The following is a 25,761-nucleotide window of genomic DNA, read 5'->3' as shown; positions in this document are numbered from 1 at the left end:
ACTAATGCTATCTTTTGTGGTAGTGTGGTCGAGCAGTTAGGCTTCTCAGAGAGCAGTGCTAAGAATTTGTTGTACACAGTCAAAAAAATGAGGCACACACTCAGTGATAAATCCAGGCCAGTGTTTTATGTATCAAAAATATACTTTGTTACTTTATTTCCAGAACAAAGAGGATCTTTGTTACAGGTAAATACAGTTTGAAGAATGTATCCCTTCCAAGTATCAAATGCACTTTATTTCATAATTCACAGGTAAAACAGTTTACAAATGAGTAATACTTTTCAATTTCAAAAGTGGACAGTGCAATTCCCATAGAAAGCAATGCAGTCTTAGGAGAGGAAAAGTAACAAAACAATTTGCAGGTAAGTACTTGACATACAACACAGCTTTCAGGGGTTTCAGTGTCCACGGGGCAAAGTTTAGGAAGGCACAAAGGGTGCACTGCCAGCAGCACAGGGCCAGCTGGGTGCAGAGGTCAAAACTGGTATAGGGCACCCTATGGAATCCTATGGAGACTAGGGGCACTTAGGAAGAAAACAGGGGGTCAACTCAGGGTGAACTTGAGGTTGAAATCACCTGGGGACCTTCTCTGGACCGGTGGACTACCTGGACATGGGCCGTGGGCCTCAGATGCAGAGTGAGCAGGACTTGCAGATCCGGGTTGGTGCTGGAGTCCTCCTTAGAGGTTTCTTTGTAGACAGGGCTGCTGTCCGATGGAGATCTTGGTCCTTGGGTAGACAGGCAGTCCTGGGGGTTTGTCAAGGTCACTGGTTCTCCAGGATTCGTTGCCTTTTTGTAGCAGGGGTCTTGAAGCTGCAGACAGGCGGGAAGGGCTGGGGCCAAGTCAGTTGTCATCTTGAGTCTTCTTTGCTGGTGTGGCTCTTCAGTCCTCCTTCTTTTCAGGTCACCTGGAATCTGAAGAGTAGGGTTCAGGGGTGCCCCCAAATACTTGTTTTAGGGGTGTTACAAGGGTCAGAGGACACTATCTGGATTTTCCTATGGCAGTGTACCAAAAGGCAGGAGCCTTTAAGGCTCATCGCCAAGTGTTGCAGTTCCTGCTGGAGGGAGGGGGTGTGAAGCACCTCCACCCAGAGTAGGCTGTGTCCCTGACCCCAGGGAGCACAAAGGCTCTCACCCACTGGGGCCAGTAACTTGTCTGTTAGTGGCAGGCTGGCACAGACCGGTCAGCATCACACTAGGGGGTTGGGTGAAATACAGGAGTAATCTCTAAGGTGCCCTCTGTGTGCATTTTTCAATAATTCCAACATTGGCATCAGTGTGGGTTTTTTGAGCTGAGAAATTTGATATCAAACTTCACTGGCAGTGAAGCCATGATGGAGCTGTGGAGTTTGTAATGATAAACTCCCAGCCCATGGACTCAGTATGGCTGCACTGCTCTTACAATGTTTAAGAATGGACTTTCACTGTAGGGGCCTCTTGCAGACGCAGCTTTACCCTCACCTGTTGTATAGTGTACCCTGCTTTAAGGCTGAAAGGCCTGCTAGAGGGGTGACTGTTGGCATGGCAACCAGAGAGGGATGCCATGTCGACTTTAACTTTTTCTCCCCCCCAACACACACAATCTGCAATGGCAGTGTGCATGTGTTTGGTGAGGGGTCCCTTAGGGTAGGACAATACATGATGCAGACCTTATAGACCTTCCCTGGTCACAGGGTCCTTGGTACCACTAGTGCCTTTTATAAGGGACTTAGCTGTGTGCCAGAGGTGTGTCAGTTGTGGAAGCAATGGTACACTTTAGGGAAAGAACAAAGGTGCTGCGGACTGGTTAGCAGGGTTCCAGCACACGCCCAGTCAAGTTAGCATCAGATATCAGGCAAAAAGTTGGTGGGTAATTATTCTACAGAAGGGACATGTGCTCCTCCATCATCTAATCGTAGGATGGTAGAATTAATTGAGGTGGTGGGGGGGGGTGGTCTCGAAGGGGAGGGAGTAGCCCCTTAAGACTATCTGCAAAACCCACCTGTCTGACGTAATAGATTGTCAGTGGAGCAGGTGATGGCAGATCCTGCCTCCACCTGGCCCTAGTTGGGGGAGAGTCAGATTAGGAAGGCTTAGAGGCTGCTGCTTGGGCGGGGATGCGGGGGGAGGGTCAGATGGACCAGACAGTTAGCCCCCTGATAAACGCGGTCATTGGATGCGGTTGGAGCCCCCTTGCGCAGTCCCTTCTGCACCACCGGATCGGGAATCAAAGAGACTGGACCAACGTGGGAAGAAGATGTTTTCTTCCTCCAGTCTGGCGTTGAGGTCAGTGAACACTGCATGGCTTTAAGGCCGTTATACTCACTCCCTGTGGAATACGGTTGCGCACGTTTTGCTGCAGATACCAGAGGAGGCTCAGACTATCATCTCCTAAGCAGTTGCTGATGGGAGAGACGCTGCAAAGTTCACTATTTGATGTGGGCTGGACACGACCAACTCTCTGGGTAGATCGGCTGTGTTGACGGCCTTGAGGTGCCAATCCTGGTTGAGGACATCTGGTTTCTCAGGTGATGTCCAACAGACCCTTATGGACATGCCCTTTGATGGCACTCGTCTCTTTGGAGACAAGACGGACTCGGCGCTTGATAGGTTCAAGGACTCCAAGGCTACGGATCAGTCCCTCGGCCTTTCAACTGCCCCTTGTCCCCAATAGTCCACCTTTCGTGGCCACGAAGGGGCTCCCTGTTGCATCCCTTTCCCAGCCACCATGCCACCCATGCTGTTCAGCCGCTGCGTGGCCAGGGATGCGAAATCCCACAGACTCGTGGGACAGGGAACCAGAGGTCTGCCCAGTCCACCACCACCCCTGCTGCAGCCTCCAACCCTTCCTAGTCCATCCCCCCACTCCAGACTAGTTGGCGGTAGGATTCTCTGTCACCTGCCCTACTGGGAATCCATCATTACAGACAAGTGGGTTTTGCAGTTCGTCCAAAGGGAGTACTCTCTCCCCTTCGAGACTCCCCCTTCGGCCTTGCCTACATCCATCGGCCCCCCTACCGGAGGATCATCTGGCACTTCTCTGCGAGGGAGCCATATAGAAGGTCCCTGTGCCAGAAGTAGGTTGTGGTTGTTATTCCTGCTACTTTCTGGTGCTCAAAAGGACAAGGGCTTACGTCCTATCCTAGACCCTCTGGCCCTCCAACTCTTTCTCAAAAAGTAGTTCAAAATGCTCACCCTGGCTCAGGTCCTGTCTGCCTTGGATCCAGGAGACTAGATGATAGCGTTGGACTTGCAGGACGCTTATTTCCATATCCCTGTCTTGCTTGCCCACAGACGATTCATGGTAGGTTACAAGCACTTTCAATTTACCGTGCTTCCCTTTGGCCTTTCCAGCACCCCTCTGGTGTTCACAAAAGTGATGGCAGTGGTTGCAGCTCTTCTGCGCAGGTTGGGGGTGTCAGTAGTCCCCTACCTCGACAACTGGCTGTTGAAGGCGGACACGCACCAGAAAGTAATTTCCCACCTCCAGACTACGGCAAACTTCCTGCACCCTCTAGGGTTCACTATAAACGTGCCGAAGTCACACTGACTCCCTCCTTAGATGCTCCCTTTCATCAAAGCTTTTCTGGATACAGTGCAGTTTCGGGCATATCCTCCCAAAAAGCGAGTTGCAGCCTCTGTCCTGGATTTCGGTGAGAATGAGACTGAGGCTGCTGGGCCTCATGGCGTCTTGCATCCTGCTGGTTCAAAATGCCAGATGGCATATGCGGGCTCTGCAGTGGGACCTGAAGTTCCAGTGGGCGCAGCATCAGGGGAATCTCTCCAACAAGGTTTGGATCTCAAAAGGAACTGCGAGAGACCTGCAGTGGTGGTTAACAAATCCGGATTGGGTCAAGGGCAGATCCCTCTCCTTTCCCCAACCAGATCTTAGTCGTGACAGATGTGTCACTCCTGGGCTGGGGTGTCCACATGGGAGAGGTGGAGATCAGAGGCCTTTGGTCTCCGGCGGAAACCGGGCTACATTTCAATCATCTGGAGCTCCGAGTGATTCGACTAGCATTGAAAGCATTCCTTCCCTCTCTCAAGGGGAAAGCAATGCAGGTGTGGGGGAGTGGGGTCGTGTACTCTTTGTCAAGAGGCCTTTCGTCTCTGGACTTGGCTGAAACATCAGGGCCTTTCCCTGGTGGTTCAACACCTGGCAGGCTCCTTGAATGCCAGAGCAGACGAACTCAGCTAACGATGCGTGGTCAATCACGAATGGAGTCTCCATCTGGAGGTGGCGCAAGGTCTCTTCCTGCAGTGGGGAGAACCTTGGTTAGGCTTGTTCGCCTTCCCTAGAGAACGTGCAGTGTCAACTGTTTTGCACGTTGGAGTTTCCAAGGCGGCTCTCGCTCGGCAAAGCTTTTCGTCGCCAGTGGAATTCAGGTCTCCTGTATGCCTTTCTGCCCATACCACTTCTGCTCAGAGTTCTGAAGATCAGGCAAGACCAGGCCCAAGTAATGCTGGTGGCTCCGGACTGGGCACGAAGAGTCTGGTATCCCGAACTGTTGAGCATGGCCATAGCTCCTCTGATCAGACTGCCCCTTCAGGAGGATCTTCTGTTGCGCTAGCAGGGAGGGTCCTCCACCCGAGCCTGTCAACTCTGCTGCTTCATGCATGCAGATTGAGCGGCGACAGTTGACGCCTTTTGGCCTGCTACCCGAAGTCTGTAATGTTATTTTGGCAGCCAGGTGTCCCTCAACCAAAACTGTATACATCTGTCATTGGAAGAAATTTGTAGCATGGTGCATCGACAAATCTGTCGATCCTCTATCTGCTCCTCTTTCTCAAGTCCTTATCTCTATTCTTCCCCTTGCCGAGCAGGGTTCCACCTCGGGCACTCGTAAGGGATATCTTTCTGCTATCTCTGCTTTTTTAAGGTTACCAGATCAGCCTTCCTTATTTAAAATCTCCTATAGTTGGGAGGTTTCTTAAAGGCCTCACACATCTCTTTCCTCCTATCCCATTTATAAAGCCCCAATGGGATCTAAACCTGGTATTACCATACCTTATGTGTACCCCGTTTGAGCCGCTTCACAACTGTCCTTTACGGCTCTTAACTATCAAGACTGTCTTTAGTTGCCATTACTTCTGCCCACAGAGTAGGTGAGTTCCAGGCTCTGTCATCTAAGCCACCTTTTCTGGCCATACATCTTGACAAAGTGGTGCTTCTCCAGAGGGCTTGTTTTCTACCTTGTCTTCTCCAGAGGGCTAAGTTAGTGACACCCTTCCATGTCGGGCCTTGCCTACTTTCTATGCACCCCCACGTCCCTCTCATGAAGAGGAGGGACTCCACCGTCTGGACCCAAGAAGAGCATTGGCGTTCTATCTTGATCGTACCAATGACTTCCAGATGGACAATCAACTCTTTGTGGGATATGTGTGTGCAAAGAAGGGGAAGGCGGTACAAAAGAGGACAATTTCACGATGGGTACTCTTATTCATCAAAATGTGCTATGCTCTGGCTAAAAAGCAACCTCTCGAAGGTTTGCGAGCTCACTCCACCACAGTTACTGCTGCTACCACAGAGCTAGCTCGGGGCGTTCCAGTCCTGGACATCTGTCAGGCAGCGACCTGGGCATCTCTGCACACTTTTACCAAACACTACTGCCTAGACAATCGGGTCCAAAGGGACGGTTACCTGGGCCGTTTGGTCCTGCAGGACTTCTTGGTGTGATAGCCCACCACCGGAGATGGTATTGCTTGGGTATCTATTCAGTGGTAAGGAATCTGCAACTAGGAGTCTCTATCAGATGTACAAGCTACTTACCTTTGGTAACGATATATCTGGTAGAGACATTCTAGTTGCAGATTCCTTACCGACCCGCCCATCCTCCCTGCACTGTGAACCAATTTCCAGGGACAGGACCTTCCCCTTAAGGGCCCTAGTTTTGGTGCACCACTCTGTATTCTTCATGGCTCCGCACTACTGGCTTGTAAAGTCATGAAAAAAAACTGATGCCCGCGCGCCGGGGTGGTGCCTATATACGACCGCAATGTCATCACAGCGAACACGACGCCCGCAGAGTCGACCGACACCACCTGATGGTGCGCAGAGGTACTGCTCGAAGAAAAGTCTCCGGATCCAGTCTGACATCTGGGGAAATACAATGGTAAGGAATATGCAACTAGAATATCGTTACCGAAGAAGTTACAGTTGTGACACCAGGCTTTCTTGGGATCAAAGTTTTTACCCTTATACCCATTTGTGGACTGTGAAGAGGCTCAGGGCCCACCCTCCTGAGCAGGTTTTTGGGGCCCTGTAGAAGGGGGACCAGCTTCTGTACAGCAAAAAACACAAGACTCATCTTCTCAGGAAGAAGTCTTAACATCCTCTGAGGGAACTGAGCCCATGGAGCTTGACCCTTACTACGTAGAGCTCTTGGGCCCAGGGGGACCTTCAAGGGAACATCTGTGTTAGGGACAAAAGTCTTGTCCCACTCTTGAAGGCCTAAAACAGCAAGCAGCTGAGCAAGAAAAAGGTAATGTCAGTGGAACCCACAGGGTCTTTTGGGAAGATGGACTCCTTTACACTGAGGCAAGAGATCCCAAACCTGGTGCCAGTAGGTGAGTGGTAGTGCCTCAGGAATTTAGGGAGTTCATTCTGACCTTAGCCCATGACATTCTCCTTGCTGGGCATTTGGGACAAACCAAGACTTGGGAGAGATTAGTCAACCATTTATATTGGCCCAGTCTGTCCCAGAAGGTAAGGGAGTTTTGCAGCTCCTGTGTCACCTGTCAAGCAAGTGGCAAGACAGGTGGCCATCCAAGGGCTTCCCTCATTCCACTTCCAGTGGTGGTGGTCCCCTTTGAGAGAGTGGGAGTGGACATAGTGGGTCCACTTGAACCTCCCACGGCATCAGGGAACCAATATATACTGGCAGTAGTGGATCATGTTACCAGGTACCCTGAGGCAATTTCCCTTAGGTCTACTACAGCTCCTGCAGGCAGTAGACAAAGCCCTCATTGGTATTTGTTTACCAGAGTGGATTTCCTAAGGAAGTGGTTTCTGACAGAAGTACCAACTTCATGTCAGCTTACCTAAAACATATGTGGATTAAGTGTAGGTTGACTTACAAGTTCACCACGCCATAATATCCACAAACCAATGGACTTGCAGAAAGGTTTAACAAGACATTGAAGGGCATGATCATGGGGCTCCCTGTAAAACTCAAGAGGAGATGGGATGTCCACTTGCCATGCCTGTTTTTTGCCTACAGAGAGGTGCCACAGAAGGGAGTAGGGTTTTTCTCCTTTGAGCTTCTGTATGGCCATCCTCTAAGGGGACCACTGGCACTTGTGAAAGAAGGTTGGAATAGACCTCTCGATGAGCCTAAGCAAGTTGTAGTGGACTATGTACTAGGCCTATGCTCCAGGATGGCTGAGTACATGGAAAAGGCAAGCAAAAGCCTTGAGGCCAGCCAACAGCTCCAGAAGTTGTGGTATGACCAAAAGGCTGCAATGGTTGAGTTTCAGCCATTGCAGAAAGTCTGGGTTCTGGAGCCTGTGGCACAAGGGCACTCCAGGACAGATGGAGTGGCCCTTACCCACTGCTAGAAAAGTCAGGTCACTTAGTGGACCTGGGCACTAGCAGGACACCCAAGAGGGTGATCCATGATAACCGCCTTAAACTCTATAAAGATAGGGCAGACTCTTAACCAAGCTGATGGTTACTGATGAGGATCAGGAAGCAGAGAGTGAACCTCTCCCTGACCTCCTCTCAACTGACCCTAAAGATGGCTCAGTAGATGGAGTTGTCTACTCAGACACCCTCTCTGGCCAACAGCAAGCTTACTGCAGGCAAATCCTCCAGCAGTTTGCTGAGCTCTTTTCTTTCACCCTAGTCAGACACACTTGTGTACCCATGATGTGGACACCAGAGACTGTTTACCTGTCAAGAATAAAAAATATTCAGACAATCGGACCAAGTCAAGGAAAACATCAAAGTGGAAGTCCACAGGATGCTGGAATTGGGAGTGATAGAGCATTCTGACAGTCCTTGGGCTAGCCCAGTGGTCTTGGTCCCCAAATCTCACGCCACAGTTGGAAAGAGAGAGATGAGGTTTTGGTTGGACCACAGAGGGCTTAACTCTGTCACCAAGACAGATGCTCACCCCATTACAAGGGCAGATGAACTGATTGACAAATTAGGTCCAGCCAAAATTTTAAGTACCTTTGACTTGACAGCAGGGTACTGCCAAATCGAAATGGCACCTGGAGCAAAAGAAAAGGCAGCATTCTCAACACCTGATGGGCATTATCAGTTTACTGTTATGCTTTTTGGCTTAAAGAATGCCCCTGCCACCTTCCAAAGGTTGGTGAATCAAGTCCTTGCTGGCTTGGAGTCCTTTAGAGCAGCATATCTAGATAATATTGCTGTCTTTAGCTCCAAATGGCAGGATCACCTGGTCCACCTGAAGAAGGTGTTGCAGGCCCCGCAAGCAGCAGGCCTCTCTATCAAGGCATCTAAATGTCAGATAGAGCAGGGTACAGTGGTGTACGTGGAGGCCAAGTGCAGCCATTACAACCCAAGATCCATACTATTCTGGACTGGGAAGCTCCAAAAACCCAGACTCAAGTCAGGGCATTCCTTGGCTTGACTGGCTACTACAGGAGGTTTGTGAAGGGATATGGATCCATAGTGACTCCCCTCACAGAGCTTACCTCCAAGAAAATGCCCAGAACGGTGAACTGGACCTTGGACTATCAAAAGGCCTTTGACACTCTGAAAGAAGCTATGTGCTCAGCACTAGTTTTGAAGGTTCCAGATTATTCTAAACAGTTTATTGTGCAGACTGATGCTCTGGTATAGGAGCAGTCCTGTCTCAAACCAATGATGGCCTTGACCAGCCTGTTTTTATTAGCAGGAGGTTACTCCCCAGGGAGCAGCGATTGCGTGCCATTGAGAGGGAGGCCTTTGCTGTGGTTTGGTCCCTGAAGAAGTTGAGACCATACCTGTTTGGTACTCACTTCACAGTTCAAACTGACCACAGACCTCGCAGATGGCTTATGCAAATGAAAGAAGAGAACCCTAAACTGGTGAGGTGGTCCATATCCCTACAGGGAATGGACTTTGTAGTGGAACACAGACCTGGGACTGCCCATGCCAATGCAGATGGCCTTTCTAGGTTCTTCCACTTAGAAAATTAAGACTCTCTTGGGAAAGGTTAGTCTTATCCTCTTTCATTTGGAGGGGTGGGGTTTGTTTTGCTTTACTTCTGACTGAGCCAAGATATACACATTGAAAGGAGTCAAAAAGATTCTCTGGAATGCACTTCTTAATCTGAAGAAGACATTTATTATAGTTTTTTGCAAGGTTCGTGAGGGAAGGTTTGAATAGTAAAAATTGTACTTTCAAAATTTGCAACAACGTAAGACCACGTATAAAGAATCTTCAATCTATAAACAGCAAATATATACATGCAAGGATACAAACACTTATATTTATATATAGATATTCATATGCAATGCAAAGTAAATAATAAAAATTAATCACCGTAGGGCCTGTCAGATGCTTCATCTTTCTCATGCCAGCAAGAAGATGATGCCGTTAAACTGCAAGAAAGAGATCCTCACGGGAAAAATGTCAAGCATTTGACGTCCAATCCTGACCGAGGTCTCCGAATTCCTCGCAACTGAGCAGGACCACCTTTTTATATCTTAAACAACCATTAAAAGAGCCTTCTAGAAGACCCCTGCCTCTCAAATGGAAATATAAAAAACTGCTGGCTAGTTTAGGTAAACCTTGAAAGGAATGCGTCGGGAGCTGGCCACCTTCCCAAGCACTCCTCCGAAAGTCAAACCGTTCTCTTGCCTATGATAAACACCAGCTTATCATACTGACTGCTTACCTCCTACATATCGTTTTCCAGTCCTAGCTCTTCGGTGAGAAGGAAAACACGGCAAAGTAGAAAAACACATTGCATAACATGTTTGCACGGAAAAACACTTTAACGTGGTAGTGAAGTTAAAGCTGAACAGAGAATGGAGTCTAGGCTGAATACAAAATGGAGTCTATAGCCAGTGACCACTAAAGTGACAATAGGCAGCTAAGCTAGGTGCAATGTGTTGTGACACGACATCATTGGTCAACACGCAAATAACATTACAGGGTTGTGTAGGAAAATGCCACTGTTGACATGGTTACCCCCTAACTTCTTGCCTTTGGTTGATGCTAGTTATGATTGAAAGTGTGCTGCGACCCTGCTAACCAGGCCCCAGCACCAGTGTTCTTTCCCTAAACTGTACCTTTGTCTGCACAATTGGCACAGCCCTGACACACAGATAAGTCCCTTGTAAATGGTACCCCTGGTACCAAGGGCCCTGTTAACAGGGAAGGTCTCTAAGGGCTGCAGCATGTATTATGCCACCCTGGGGACCCCTCACTCAACACATGCACACTGCCTCACAGCTTGTGTGTGCTAGTGGGGCGAAAGTGACTGAGTCGACATGGCACTCCCCTCAGAGTGCCATGCCCACAATCCCCTTCCTGTGGCATAGGTAAGTCACCCCTCTAGCAGTTCTTACGGCCCTAAGGCTGGGTGCACTATACCACAGGTGAGGCCATAGCTGCATGAGCACTATGCCCCTACAGTGTCTAAGCCAATAAAGAGCATATGGTGTGGGAGTTTGTTAAACATGAACTCCACAGTTCCATAATGGCTACAATGAATACTGGGAGGTTTGGTATCAAACTTCTTAGCACAATAAATCTCTTAGAGATGCCCCCTGTATACCAGCCCAACTACCAGTTTCTGCCAGCCTGCCACATCCAGACAGGTTTCTGGCCACATGGGGTGAGTGCCTTTGTGCACTCTGTGGCCACGAACAAAGCCTGTACTGGGTGGCGGTGCCTCACACCTCCCCCTCCAGGAACTGTAACACCTGGCGGTGAGTCTCAAAGGCTCAAGCCTGGTGTTACAGCACGCCAGGGCACTCCAGCTAGTGGAGATGTCCGCCCACCGGACATAGCCCCCACTTTTGGCGGCAAGTCCGGAGGGGATAATGAGGAAAACAAGGAGTCATCCTCCAGCCAGGACAGCCGCCCCATAAGGTATCCTGAGCTGAGGGGACCCCTGCCTTAGGAAATCCTAGGATTAGGGCTGTGCCCCCTTCCCCTCAGGGAGGAGGCTCAAGGAGGGTGTAGCCACCGACCGGGACAGTAGCCATTGGCTACTGCTCTCCAGCCCTATAAACACCCCTAAATTGAGTATTTAGGGGCGACCCTGAACCCAGGAAACCAGATTCCTGACGACCTGAAACAAGGACTGCTGACCTGAGAGCCCCGCAGAGATGACGGAGACGACAACTGACTTGGCCCCAGCCTCAACCTGCAACAGTGATGCATCCAGCGGGACCAGCAACCTCTGCCAACGTAGAGGACTGCCCTGCACCCAAAGGATCAAGAAACTCCCTAGGACAGCGGCTCTTTTCAACCAACAAAGAAGTCACCACCTTTAAAGGAACTCCAACCTCACTCCGGAAGCGTGAGTCCCCAACACTCTGCATCCGACGCCCCCGGCCCGTGTCCAGAGAAACCAGCACTACAGAGAGGACCCCCAGGCAACTCCAATGATGTGGACACCCTGAGACGACCTCCCTGTACCCTCATGGCGACGCCTGCAGAGAGAATCCAGAGGCTCCCCCTGACCGTGACTGCCCGGTAAAAAAAAAAGAACCCGATGCCTGGAAGAAGCACTGCACCCACAGCCCCCAGGCCCGAGAGAAACCAGCTACCGGTGCAGGAGTGACCAGCAGGCGGCCCTCTTCCTTGCCAGGTCGGTGGCTGGCCCGAGAAGCCCCCCTGTGCCCTGCCTGTATCGCCAGAGTAACCCCCAGATCTCTCCATTGATTTCAACCTAAAACCTGACACCTACTTCACACACTGCACCCGGCCGCCCCTGTGCCGCTGAGGGTGTATTTTGTGTGCCTGTTTGTGACCTCCTGCCCCCCCCCCCCCCAACCCAGTGCTCTACAAAGCCTGCCTGGTCTGCTCCCCGAGGACACAGGTACTCACCTGCTAGCAGACTGGAACCAGAGCACCCCTAGTCTCCATAGGTGCCTATGTAATTTGGGCCCTGCTTTGACCTCTGCACCTGACCGGCCCTGTGTTGCTGGTGCTGGGTGTTAGGGGATAACTTGAACCCCCAACAGTGAGCTACCTATGCCCCAGAGACTGAACTTGTAAGTGTTTTACTTACCTGAAAAACTAACTTGTACTTACCTCCCTCAGGAACTGTTGAATTTTGCACTGTCCACTTTTAAAATAGCTTATTGCCATTTTTGCCAAAAATGTGTACATTACTGTTTTAATTCAAAGTTCCATATTTACCTATGCCAAGTACCTTACAACTTATGTACTTACTTGAATTCTGAATCTTGTGGTTCTAAAATAAAGAAAATATTTGTTCGATGGCATATGTTGCTGCAGATACACATGTTTGGCACAGTCCGCTGCCTGGTGTTGGGCTCGGAGTATTACAAGTTGTTTTTCTTCGAAGAAGTCTTTTTGGTCACGGGACCGAAGGACTCCTCCCTCCTCGGCTCCATTGCGCATGGGCGTCGACTCCATCTTAGATTGTTTTTTTCCGCTGTCGGGTTCGGACGTATTCCTTTTCGCTCCGTGTTTCGGTTCGGAAAGTTAGTCAGAATCTCGGAAGAAAGCGTCGGTATTGTTCCGTTCGGTATCGGGATAGTTAGGTACATCGACACCGATCATCGGAAGACTTTGGGGTAGTTTCGATCCCCCATCGGGGCCTGGTCGGCCCGACCGCGTGCGACATCGAAGCCGATGGAACGGACCCCGTTTCGTTTCTGCCCAAAATGTCACAGTAAGTATCCTTATACAGATCAGCACTTGGTCTGTAACTTGTGCTTGTCCCCCGAGCACAAGGAGGATACCTGTGAAGCCTGTCGAGCCTTCCGGTCCAGAAAAACACTCCGGGACCGAAGAGCCAGGCGTCAACAAATGGCGTCCACGTCGACAAAACAACGTTTCGACGAGGAAGAGGAAACATTCTCGGTTCCGGAATCAGAATCCGGAGACTCCGACGTCGAACAACAGCAACAAACTGTGAGTAAGACGTCGAAAAGTAAATCCATCGACAAACCGAAAGCCCAGGGGAAGCCACTGCCAACAGGCCATGGCTCGACCCATAAAGCAGGCGACCCGTCGAAGGCGCCGAAAAAGGGCACGCCCATAGCGAAGACACCCGACTCCGGTCGAGGGACCGCCATGGAGCAACCTCGGAGCCGAGAAAGCGGCTCCGAGAGACAAAAACAAGATACCGGCACCGAAAAACATCGGCACCGAGAATCCATGCCGAAAGGAACAAAAATTCTGTCGGTGCCGAAACCGAAAAAAGATTCTCTCTCGGCGCCGAAAAATACCACACCTTCATCCTACTCAGAGGAACAAGGAATGAGTGGCCAAATGCACAGATTTGGACAAGAGCTCCAAAGTGTAGAATCGGACTACACACAAAAGAGACTGTACATCCAGCAAGACACAGGGAAGATATCAACCCTTCCCCCAATCATGAGGAAAAGAAGGATCGGACTTCCAAAGGATGACGCACAACCACAAGCCAAAGTGGTTAAAAAAGTCACGCCTCCGCCCTCTCCACCACAGGCATCGCCGGCACAAACACCGCCACAAATGCACTCACCAGCGCAAACTACCATAAGTCATGACGATCAGGATCAAGACGCTTGGGACCTGTATGACACCCCAGTGCCGGACAATGATCCCGAGTCATACCCCACAAAGCCGTCACCGCCAGAGGACAGTACCTCATACTCGCAACTGGTGGCTAGGGCAGCAGAATTCCACAATGTCCAACTGCATTCCGATCCTATAGAGGATGATTTTTTATTTAACACCCTCTCGGCTACACACAGCCAATATCAATGTCTCCCAATGCTACCAGGGATGTTACGGCACGCAAAACAAATTTTTGAAGAGCCCGTAAAATCAAGAGCCATCACCCCAAGGGTGGATAAGAAATACAAACCACCACCCACAGACCCAGTGTTTATTACTTCGCAGTTACCACCTGACTCCGTGGTAGTAGGGGCAGCTCGCAAGAGAGCAAATTCACATACATCTGGCGACGCCCCACCTCCGGACAAAGAAAGCCGAAAATTTGATGCGGCAGGGAAAAGAGTAGCATCACAGGCAGCCAACCAGTGGCGCATCGCAAATTCACAAGCGCTGCTGGCCACATATGACCGCGCACACTGGGACGAGATGCAACTTCTCGTAGACCATCTTCCACAGGAATACCAAAAAAGGGCGCAGCAAATAGTGGAAGAGGGACAAACGATCTCAAACAATCAAATCCGCTCTTCACTAGACGCAGCCGATACTGCAGCAAGAACAGTCAACACTGCTGTCACCATAAGGAGACACGCTTGGCTACGCACTTCAGGCTTCAAACCTGAAATCCAGCAGGCTGTCCTTAATATGCCCTTCAACGAGAAACAACTGTTTGGCTCTGAAGTGGATACAGCCATTGAAAAACTTAAAAAGGACACAGACACGGCCAAGGCCATGGGCGCACTCTACTCCCCGCAGAGCAGAGGCTCTTTCAGAAAAACTCCATTTAGAGGGGGGTTTCGTGGCCAACCCACAGACACCACCAGCCAACAAACAAGAACCACACCATATCAGGGTTCCTTCCAAAGGGGAGGTTTCAGGGGATATCGGGGGGGTCAATTCCCAAGGAGTAGGGGAAGATTCCAGACTCCAAAAACACCTCCACCTAAACAGTGACTTTCAAGTCACGCAACCCCTTCACTCAACACCAGTGGGGGGAAGACTAAGCCAATTCTACCAATCTTGGCAACAGATTACAACAGACAATTGGGTATTAGCAGTAATCCAACATGGCTATTGCATAGAATTCCACAACTTCCCACCAAACATCCCCCCCAAAACACGCAAAATGTCACCACAACATTTAGAACTTTTAGGACTAGAAGTTCAAGCACTACTGCAAAAGGATGCAATAGAGTTAGTACCAGTACAACAAAAAAACACAGGAGTTTACTCCCTGTACTTTCTAATTCCAAAAAAAGACAAAACATTAAGACCAATATTAGATCTCAGGACACTAAATATACCAATACACCCTTCTCACAGAAAGTACCTACGGTTCGTATTCAAAGGAATACATTACCAATTCAAGGTGTTGCCATTCGGAATAACAACTGCACCAAGAGTGTTCACAAAATGTCTAGCAGTAGTAGCAGCACACATCAGGAGACAACAGATACATGTGTTCCCTTACCTAGACGATTGGCTAATCAAGACCAACACAGTAAAAAAATGCGCAAACGACACCACATTTGTCATACAAACCCTTCACAAACTGGGGTTTTCCATCAATCACACCTAGAACCGTGTCAAACACAACAATATCTAGGAGCAACCATCAACACATCAAAAGGAATTGCCACTCCAAGTCCACAAAGAGTGCAGGCATTCCACAAGGTAATAAGTGCTATGTTTCCAAACCAAAAGATACAAGCAAAATTTGTGCTAAAACTTCGAGGCATGATGTCATCATGCATAGCCATTGTCCCAAACGCAAGACTACACATGCGACCCTTACAACAGTGTCTAGCATCACAATGGTCACAGGCACAGGGTCAACTTCAAAATCTGGTGTTGGTAGACCGCCAAACATACCTCTCGCTTCTATGGTGGAACAGCAAAAATTTAAACAAAGGGCGGACATTTCAGGACCCAGTGCCTCAATACGTTACAACAACAGATGCTTCCATGACAGGGTGGGGAGCACACCTCAATCACCACAGCATTCAAGGACAATGGGATATACACGAAACAAAATTTCATATCAATTACCTAGAACTGTTAGCAGTATTTCTAGCGTTAAAAGCCTTCCAACCCATAATAACACACAAATACATTCTTGTCAAAACAGACAACATGACAACAATGTATTATTTAAACAAACAAGGAGGAACACACTCAACACAATTGTGCCTCCTAACACAAAAAATTTGGCAGTGGGCGATTCACAACAACATTCGCCTAATAGCACAATTTATTCCAGGAATACAAAACCAACTAGCAGACAACCTTTCGCGAGACCACCAACAAGTCCACGAATGGGAAATTCACCCCCAAGTTCTGAACAAGTACTTTCAAATTTGGGGAACACCCCAGATAGATTTGTTCGCAACAAAAGAAAACTCAAAATGCCAAAACTTCGCATCCAGGTACCCACACCGCGAATCACAAGGCAATGCTCTATGGATGAGTTGGTCAGGGATATTTGCGTACGCTTTTCCCCCTCTCCCTCTCCTTCCATATCTAGTAAACAAGTTGAGTCAAAACCAACTCAAACTCATACTGATAGCACCCACATGGGCAAGACAACCTTGGTATACAACTCTACTAGACCTTTCACTAGTACCGCATGTCAAACTACCCAACAGGCCAGATCTGTTAACACAACACAAACAACAGATCAGGCATCCAAACCCAGCATCATTGAATCTGGCAATTTGGCTCCTGAAATCCTAGAATTCGGACACTTAGACCTCACACAAGAATGCATGGAGGTCATAAAACAAGCTAGAAAACCTTCCACTAGACACTGCTATGCATCTAAGTGGAAAAGATTTGTTTACTACTGCCATGCCAATCAAATACAACCATTACATGCCTCTACTAAAGACATAGTAGGATACTTACTACATTTGCAAAAAGCAAATCTCGCTTTTTCATCTATAAAAATACACCTCGCAGCAATATCTGCTTACCTACAAACTACTCATTCATCGTCTCTATTTAGAATACCAGTTATTAAAGCATTCATGGAAGGGCTAAAAAGAATTATACCACCAAGAACACCACCAGTTCCTTCATGGAATCTTAACATCGTCTTAACAAGACTCATGGGTCCACCTTTCGAACCCATGCATTCCTGTGAAATGCAATATCTAACCTGGAAGGTCGCATTTCTCATTGCAATCACATCCCTCAGAAGAGTAAGTGAAATACAGGCATTTACCATACAAGAACCATTTATTCAAATACACAACAATAAAATAGTTCTAAGAACAAATCCAAAATTTCTGCCAAAAGTAATCTCACCATTCCATTTAAATCAAACAGTAGAATTGCCAGTGTTCTTCCCACAACCAAATTCTGTGGCTGAAAGGGCACTACATACATTAGACATCAAAAGAGCACTAATGTATTACATTGACAGAACAAAGCTAATCAGGAAAACAAAACAACTGTTCATAGCTTTTCAAAAACCACACATAGGAAATCCAATCTCTAAACAAGGCATTGCTAGATGGATAGTCAGATGCATTCAAACATGCTATCTTAAAGCCAAAAGAGAATTGCCTATTACACCAAAGGCACACTCAACCAGAAAGAAAGGTGCTACAATGGCCTTTCTAGGAAACATTCCTATGAGCGAAATATGTAAGGCTGCAACCTGGTCTACGCCTCATACGTTTACTAAACACTACTGTGTAGACGTACTAAATGCACAACAAGCTACAGTGGGCCAAGCTGTACTAAGAACATTATTCCAAACTACTTCAACTCCTACAGGCTAAACCACCGCTTTTAGGGGAGGTAACTGCTTTCTAGTCTATGCCAAACATGTGTATCTGCAGCAACATATGCCATCGAACTGAAAATGTCACTTACCCAGTGTACATCTGTTCGTGGCATTAGTCGCTGCAGATTCACATGTACCCTCCCACCTCCCCGGGAAGCCTGTAGCCGTTTAGAAGTAGATCATAAATCTTAAACATCTGAACATTTGTAAATAATTATTAGAAACTCTTATCGTACATACATATTCACTCCATTGCATGGGCACTATTTATACCAAACAACTCCATCCTCACCCTCTGCGGGGAAAACAATCTAAGATGGAGTCGACGCCCATGCGCAATGGAGCCGAGGAGGGAGGAGTCCTTCGGTCCCGTGACCAAAAAGACTTCTTCGAAGAAAAACAACTTGTAATACTCCGAGCCCAACACCAGGCAGCGGACTGTGCCAAACATGTGAATCTGCAGCGACTAATGCCACGAACAGATGTACACTGGGTAAGTGACATTTTCATTCTATATAAAAACCTATTGGCCTGAAGTTAATTAAGTCTGAGTGTGTGTTCTCATTTATTGCCTGTGTGTGTACAACAAATGCTTAAGACTACCCTCTGATCAGCCTCCTGCTCGACCACACTACTACAAAATAGAGCATTAGTATTATCTAACTTTGCCACCGTCAACCTCTAAGGGGAATCCTCAAACTCTGTGCACACTCTCACTTTGAGATAGTATATACAGAGCCAACTTCCTACAAAGTGGAAATCGGGAACATGTATCCAGTCATTCACAATCTAAGTTTTTCATTCCCCCTTAAAGTTTTATTTCATTTGGACTTACGCATTCTGTTCAAAAGCTCCTGTTTCCTCACCCAGAAGTTTTAATGCTGCTTCTTAGTCTTGACACAACCCAAGTTATAAAAAATAAAAAAAAACAATTACAATTTTGCAATGCATTCTTTGGTTCCAGTTTAACTGGTTTAGTAAGCAGCTAACAAAAAAGACAGGATTCTGTCCAAATCACCTTAGTTGTGACCAGCTTCAATTCAAGATACCTCATTGTGGGTTAAGTATTGAAATTCGTTTTTGACAGCAGTCCTTGCTTTTAATGGTCTATAAAGCAAGGCTCTTCCTCTTGTGATAAGATTCTAAAGAGCCTGGTAAGTAGTTTTCTTTCAAAACCACATTAACATCTACGCCCAACCTATGAAATCACCCCATAAGTCTATCTTGGGTGATGTTGATATTTTTGAGCCATTGCATGCTTGTTCCTTGAGACTATTAACCGTAAAAAAACAAAATATATAGTTTAAATTGCTACTACATTGGCAAGAAAGACTGTCTAGCTGCAGTCCTTGAATTGACCCCCACCCGTAACTTCACATCTGTTTCGCAGGGCAATGTGTACCCTCCTGGAAAGTCATCTTTCCTACCGGAAGTACTGTATAAATTCCATAATAGGCAGAAAATGTAAAAAAAAAAAAAAAAAAAAAAAATGGATTTATTTGATCGTGAAAAGCAAGACACCAATGTTTAAACTGTGATGCCCATATATTTTGTATTTTTATCATTCTAGAAGGTATGTCAAGTTGGTCCCAGTCCATAATGGGGGGTCATCCCGGCCTCCAGCAAGTACCGGATCCATCTACATTTTCCCAACATCAGCCGATGGAACGTGATGATTCTGGAATAATGGCTCCAGCAAACATTTTTCATCAGCCAACTAGCAGTGGTTATGTGGATTTTTCTAAAGTAAGCTTTAATTTCTGTTAATTGATAAACAAGTCAAATGAAGCATATGATTTGGATTGTGATGCCTTTTCTTTTTAGTAGGTGTTGCCTTCTGGTGTGTGTGCCGGTTTTGCCTTTTTGTTAAAGGCTCAAACCACTCTGCAAGATAGTGCCTTTTCTACTTGACACTTTCCATAATTTACCACTTGTACATAAGTTAATCCTGTTTAGGTCTCTCATGAGAATGAGCGCATGCACTGTGGCTTGCGATGATCTTTTTTTTTTTTCTAAAGACAAAACAAGCATTTACAATGCAATGGGTCTCGCGTTTGCTCCAGTTAGAGCTATTAGCGTTGTAAAATCCTAACAGGACTTTTCTTGCTGCATAAATTGAAAATTAAAAGTAAAACAGTTGACAGAAGTAAGCCGATTCGAAGCGCCACAGACGCCATGATCGTTAGTTATTGGCTCCCTGCATGAATGTCTAGAAAGGATCGCGGCTGGGATGAAAGGCAAACCAAAACCAGAGGAGGGGCTATCACACGCAGTAACAGGAGGAAGCGTGACGTAGTGTGATGCCAACAAAAATGTTCACTTAGTGAAATTGCCTGGGAGGGAACTCAGCACACAAAGGAGGGACATTACACAAAATGCACCAATAGAAATTAAGAACTTAAGACAAGCACAACAAAGAATGAATAGCCAGAGTGGTCATGGTTAAAAGCCCACAGAGAGATTATAGCAGGCCAGAGCGGTAGCGCGCTCGACCCTAAAAAAAATATTTAAAAAAACATTCTAAATAGGGGGTTCTTAGCTCACCCATTTCTTAAAATTGGTTGGCTTCATTCATTCAGTCAGTCAGTCTTTTCTTCCTTTTCACTTGTGAGCATGTAAGGGCCTTTCGGCTTCTCTTTCTCTCTCTGTGTTTCTTTTCTTCCCTGGAGCATGAACCAAATACTGATTGATTTCTATAATGTTGTTCTTCCGTCCTGCTTGCTCTTGGATTGTGCTACTTTATCTGACAGAGACTTCTAGTAGCAGATTCCTTTTCTTAGAATTTCCTCTAGGCGTCCAGGCACCACAAGCACACAAGGTGCATATCAGTCACTGACATGCGGTGACAGAGTCACACGGCTTGAATCTGGACTTGCAGGAAAGACATTTTGATGCATAGAGTACATCACAAACTTCGACAAAAAGGTTGAGAAGTCAGTCAAAAATGACTGAGGGTTATTCAAATCTTTACCTGATTTGTGGGTTCCGTTAATCACAATCGCTCTGAATAGCGCTATTCAAAGCTTTATTCCTCCCTCATGGCTAATGGCAATAATTGTCCCGATATTCAAAAAGGGCAATAGGCTTGACCCCTCCTGCTACAGACCTATATCTCTCATTGACTCCACGGTAAAGATCTTGGGGAGTGTCATTTTGAATCGGCTTGAGGAGTGGGAGGCAAGGTCAAACATTCTTTCGCCAATTCAATATGGGTTTAGGCCTGGATTAGGCACAGCGGACCAGGCCCTAAACTTACACCTTATTCTTAGCAAATATGTCATAGCAAAAAGGGAATCCATCCACCTAGCCTTTATAGATCTTTCCAGCGCATTTGACATGGTAAATAGAGTAAAATTGTGGGAAATATTGGACACAATGGGGGTTGAGCAAGATTTGTTGGATTTGATCAAACGTTTATATTCTAATCTTACCATTACAATTCAGTTTGGACAACATGGTGAAAGATCACAACCCCTTGCATCTAATCGGGGCGTCAGACAGGGCTGTACTCTGGCTCCTTTTTTATTTCTGTTGTACATAAATGGCTTGTATAACTATTTAGCTCAAAATGGCAAGGATTTTCCAAGGGTGGGTTTTAGACAATTGCCGATTTTATTGTACGCTGATGACGCCGTTTTAATTGCTCGCACGGCCAATGGCCTACAGATCCTTTTGGGCCTTTTTTCAATACACACTCAGGATCTCGATCTGAAAGTCAATTTTAAAAAGTCGCATGTTATGATTTGCGGTTCTAAGAACACACGCACTAAAAGTTTTATAATGGGAGGGAATATTCTAACAAAGGTAAATAATGTCTGCTACTTAGGTTTGCACCTAAGTTCTTCTCTGTCAGGGAAATTCCATTTGAATTTTAAACTTCAACAAATGGAAAGAAATGTCGAAGCAATTTTTCGCTTCGCTCGCAGACTGGGGCACAGACCGGTACACCAGATCATTACGCTCTATAAGTCTAAATGTGTCTCAGCGGCAACTTATGGGGATGGCCTCTGGGGATATACCAGCTCTACTATTCTACAACGGGCAGAGAATAAATTTCTTCACCGGCTACTTATGGTACCCAAGAACGTAGCGAATATTATATGCCATGAGGAGCTGGGGATTGGTTACATTACAGATTTGATAGATATTGCCCCCCTTCTGCTATGGATACAAGTATGGTTAAATCCGGTGGCTACCTTAACACATGAGTGTGTAAAAGATTGTATTTCATTAGCAAACCATAACAAAATTCCATGGTTAAACTTTGTTCATAACTGCTTCCGAAACTTGGACTTGGAGTCTATGTATCTTAAACCAGAGCTCTTGCCCGCCAATGCGAAGGAAATTGTTAAACTACGATATAAAGAGTATGTTATGAATTCTAGATATCAGGCGGCAGAGAATTTGAGCTCTTTTGGTTCATATGTACAAATTCCATCCTCAAATTTGTTAGAACCTTATTTTATTTGGTTTCCGATTCCCTCCCTATACTCCTTACTTGTACTTTTTAGACTCAATATGATACATTTTAGAGTGGCGTTTCCAACAAAATGCGTGTGGGGGAAAAAACGTTATCACCATGCCCTTGTGACAATTTTTCGAAACAAAGCACATGTCACTTCATTTTATTTTGTACACTTTACTCAGCTCCTACGGAAACTTTTTTACTACCTATTTTGCGTAATTTGCACACCTCATCCTATAAAGAAGGATTGATTGGCATTCAAAGCCTCTCGTCCAAACAAATATGTAGCTCCATTTTAAGCTTTATCAAATCTGCTATTATTATTAGGAATCAATATGAATCAGTAACGTGATTATTTTTTAATGTAATCTAGATATTGTTTTATTGTTGTATATGATTTTATAAGTATTTATTATCTTATATTTAGTAGGTTCAAGTGGCACGTTTAGGTTCCAAAGACCTGCAGATTGAAGAGTCTTGCTTTTTGAAATATGCAATAAGTATTGTATTTTATGATGATTTATATGTATGTATGTATGTGTACTTTTATGGCAATACGCCGAATAAAGTTATTTGACTGACTGACTGACTGAGGGTATCACTTCTCTGATCTGGGCTAAGATTCTGCTTTTTAATCCTCTGTCTTGGGTTTCAGTGAGACTGACTCCGAGGCTGTTGGGCCTCATGGCCTCCAGCATCCTGCTAATGAGACATGCCAGATGGCATATGTGGGCTCTGCAGTGGGACTTGGAGTTCCATGGGGCGCAGCATCAGGGAAATATCTACGATATGGTCCAGATCTCGGAAGGGACTGCGAAAGACCTGCAGTGGTGGCTTTCGAATCTGCATTGGGTCCATGGCAAATCCCTTTCCCTTCCCCAGCCAGAACTATCCATAGTGACAGATGCGTCACTTCTGGGAAGGGGCAGTCATATGGGAGAGGCGGAGAAAAGAAGCATCTGGTCTCCGGTGGAGTCTGGGCTCCATATCGATCTTCTGGAACTCAGGGTGATCAGACTTGCGTTGAAAGCATTTCTTCCCTCTCAAAGGGAAAGTAGTGCAAGTGTTCACGGACAACACTACTGCCATGTGGTACTGCAACAGACAGGGCGGAATACAGTCCTGGACCCTTTGTCAGGAGGCACTACACCTCTGGGTGTGGCTGGAACATCAGGACATTACCCTGGTGGTTCAACAGCTGGCGGGCTCTCTGAATGCCAGAGCAGACAAACTCAGCCGTCGATGCATAGCTGATCACAAATTGTGTCTCCGGCCCAAGGTGGCCCAATGTCTCTTTCAGTAGTGGAGAGAGCCTTGGTTAGATCGGTTTGCCTCCGCAGAGAACTCTCAATGTCAGCTATTTTGTGCGTTGGAGTTTCCAAAGCGGCACTCGCCCGGAGATGCTTTTCGTCTCACGTGAAACTCTGGTCGCCTTACCGCCTATAATACTTCTGCCTAAAGTTCTCAAGAATATCAGGAACCACCGGGCCCAAGTCATCTTGGTGGCTCTGGTCTGGGCACAAAGAGTATGGTATCCAGAGCTATTGAGCATGGCCACCGATCTTCCACTCAGACTGCCTCTGCAGAAGGATCTTCTGTCGCAGCAGCAGGGGACGGTTCTCCACCTGAACCTGTTCAATCTCCACCTTCATGCGTGGAGATTGGGTGCCGGCAGTTGACAGCTTTTGACCTTCCACCTGAAGTCTGTGATGTAATCTTGGCAGCCAGACATCCCTCCATCAAAACAGTATACGCCTGTCGTTGGCATAAATTTGTGGCATGGTGTACCAACAAATCTGTTGACCCCCTGTATGATCCTTTATCTGAGGTTCTTTTGTTCAATCCTTCTTTAGCCCAGCAGGGCTCTGCTTTAGGCACCCTTAAAGGGTATTTATCGGCTATTTCAGCCTTTCCTAGGCTACCTGATCAGCCTTTACTCTTAAAGTCTCCTATTGTGAATCGAATCCTTAAAGATCTCACCCATTTGTTTCCTCCCACTCCATTTATCATGCCTCAGTGGGACCTCAATCTTGTCCTTACTTTCTTAATGTGTACTCCATTCGAGCTGATGCACAATTGTTCACTACAGCTCCTTACTTTCAAGACTGTTTTTCTTGTTGCCATCTGTAGGAAAATGGCTCTTGTTGCAGTTACCCACTCACATTTTGCCTGATATTGATGCTGACGTGACTAAGAAGTGTACTGCTAACCAGGCCCCAGCACCAGTGTTTTCTCACTAAAAATGTACCATTGTTTCCACAATTGGCACAGCCCTGGCACACAAATGGCACACAGATAAGACCCTTGTAAAAGGTACCAGTGGTACTGAGGGCCCTGTGACCAGGGAAGGTCCCTAGGAGCTACAGCATGTGATGTGCCACCCTAAGGGACCCCTCACCTAACACATGCACACTGCCATGGCAGATTGTGTGTGTTGGTGGGGAGAAAAAGGCAAAGTCAACATGGCATCCCCCTCAGGATGCCATGCAGACAAAACACTGCCTGTGGCATAGGTAAGTCACCCCTCTAGCAGGCCTTAAAGCCCTAAGGCAGGGTGCACTATACCACATGAGCAATATGCCCCTAAAGCGTCTAAGTCCATTCTTAGACATTGTAAGTACAGTGTGGCTATATTAAGAATATGGTCTGGGAGTTTGTCAAAACCAACTCCTCAGTTCAGTAATGGCTAGATTGTATACTGGGAAGTTTGGTATCAAACGTCTCAAAATAATAAACCCACACTGATGCCAGTGCTGGATTTATTAAAAATCCACACAGAGAGCATCTTAGAGATGCCGCTTGTATTTTACCCGATCCTTCAGTGCAGGACTGGCTGGTCTGTGCCAGCCTGCCACTGAGAGATGAGTTTCTGACACCCTGGGGTGAGAGCCTTCTGGCCCTGATGCCAGGGAGGGTCTCTAAGGGCTGCAGCATGTCTTATGCCACCATGGCGACCCCTCACTCAGCACATACCTGACAGCTTGTGTGTGCTGGTGGGGAGAAAATGACTAAGTCGACATGGCACTCCCCTCAGGGTGCCATGCCAACCTCACACTGCCTGTGGCATAGGTAAGTCACCCCTCTAGCAGGCCTTACAGCCCTAAGGCAGAGTGCATTATACCACAGGTAGAGGGCATATGTGCATGAGCACTATGCCCCTACAGTGTCTAAGCAAAACCTTAGAAATTGTAAGTGCAGGGTAGCTATAAAGAGTATATGGTCTGGGAGTTTGTCAAACACGAACTCCACAGTTCCATAATGGCTACACTGAAATCTGGGAAGTTTGGTATCAAACTTCTCAGCACAATAAATGCACACTGATGCCAGTGTGGAATTTATTGTAAAATATACCCAGAGTGCATCTTAGAGATGCCCCCTGAATACCAGTCCGACTCCTAGTGCTAGGCTGACCAGTTTCTGCCAGCCTGTCACAACCAGACGAGTTGCTGGCCACATGGGGAGAGTGCCTTTGTCACTCTGTGGCCAGGAACAAAGCCTGTACCGGGTGGAGGTGCTTCTCACCTCCCCCTGCAGGAACTGTAACACCTGGCGGTGAGCCTCAAAGGCTCATGTCTTTTGTTACAGCACCCAAGGGCATCCCAGCTAGTGGAGATGCCCGCCCCTCCGGCCACTGCCCCCACTTTTGGCGGCAAGGCTGGAGGAGATAATGAGAAAAATCAGGAGGAGTCACTCACCAGTCAGGACAGC

General features: G+C 47.0%; 1 protein-coding gene across 3 annotated transcripts in view; it reads left to right on the top strand.

Annotated features, from left to right (window-relative positions):
• The window catches only part of ANKHD1 (ankyrin repeat and KH domain containing 1), an 896,896-nt gene that overhangs the window by 758,941 nt on the left and 112,194 nt on the right, over positions 1–25,761 (top strand). For all 3 annotated transcript variants that reach the window (XM_069199295.1, XM_069199294.1, XM_069199296.1), the window contains exon 32: positions 19,159–19,334. In XM_069199295.1, the coding sequence (XP_069055396.1) occupies positions 19,159–19,334 (176 nt within the window). The remainder of the gene's footprint in view (positions 1–19,158; positions 19,335–25,761) is intronic.

Source organism: Pleurodeles waltl, chromosome 7 (assembly GCF_031143425.1).
Source record: "Pleurodeles waltl isolate 20211129_DDA chromosome 7, aPleWal1.hap1.20221129, whole genome shotgun sequence".
Classification (NCBI taxonomy): Eukaryota; Metazoa; Chordata; class Amphibia; order Caudata; family Salamandridae; genus Pleurodeles; species Pleurodeles waltl.
Note: the sequence above shows the minus strand (reverse complement) of the source record. Positions and strands in the feature narration are given on the sequence as shown.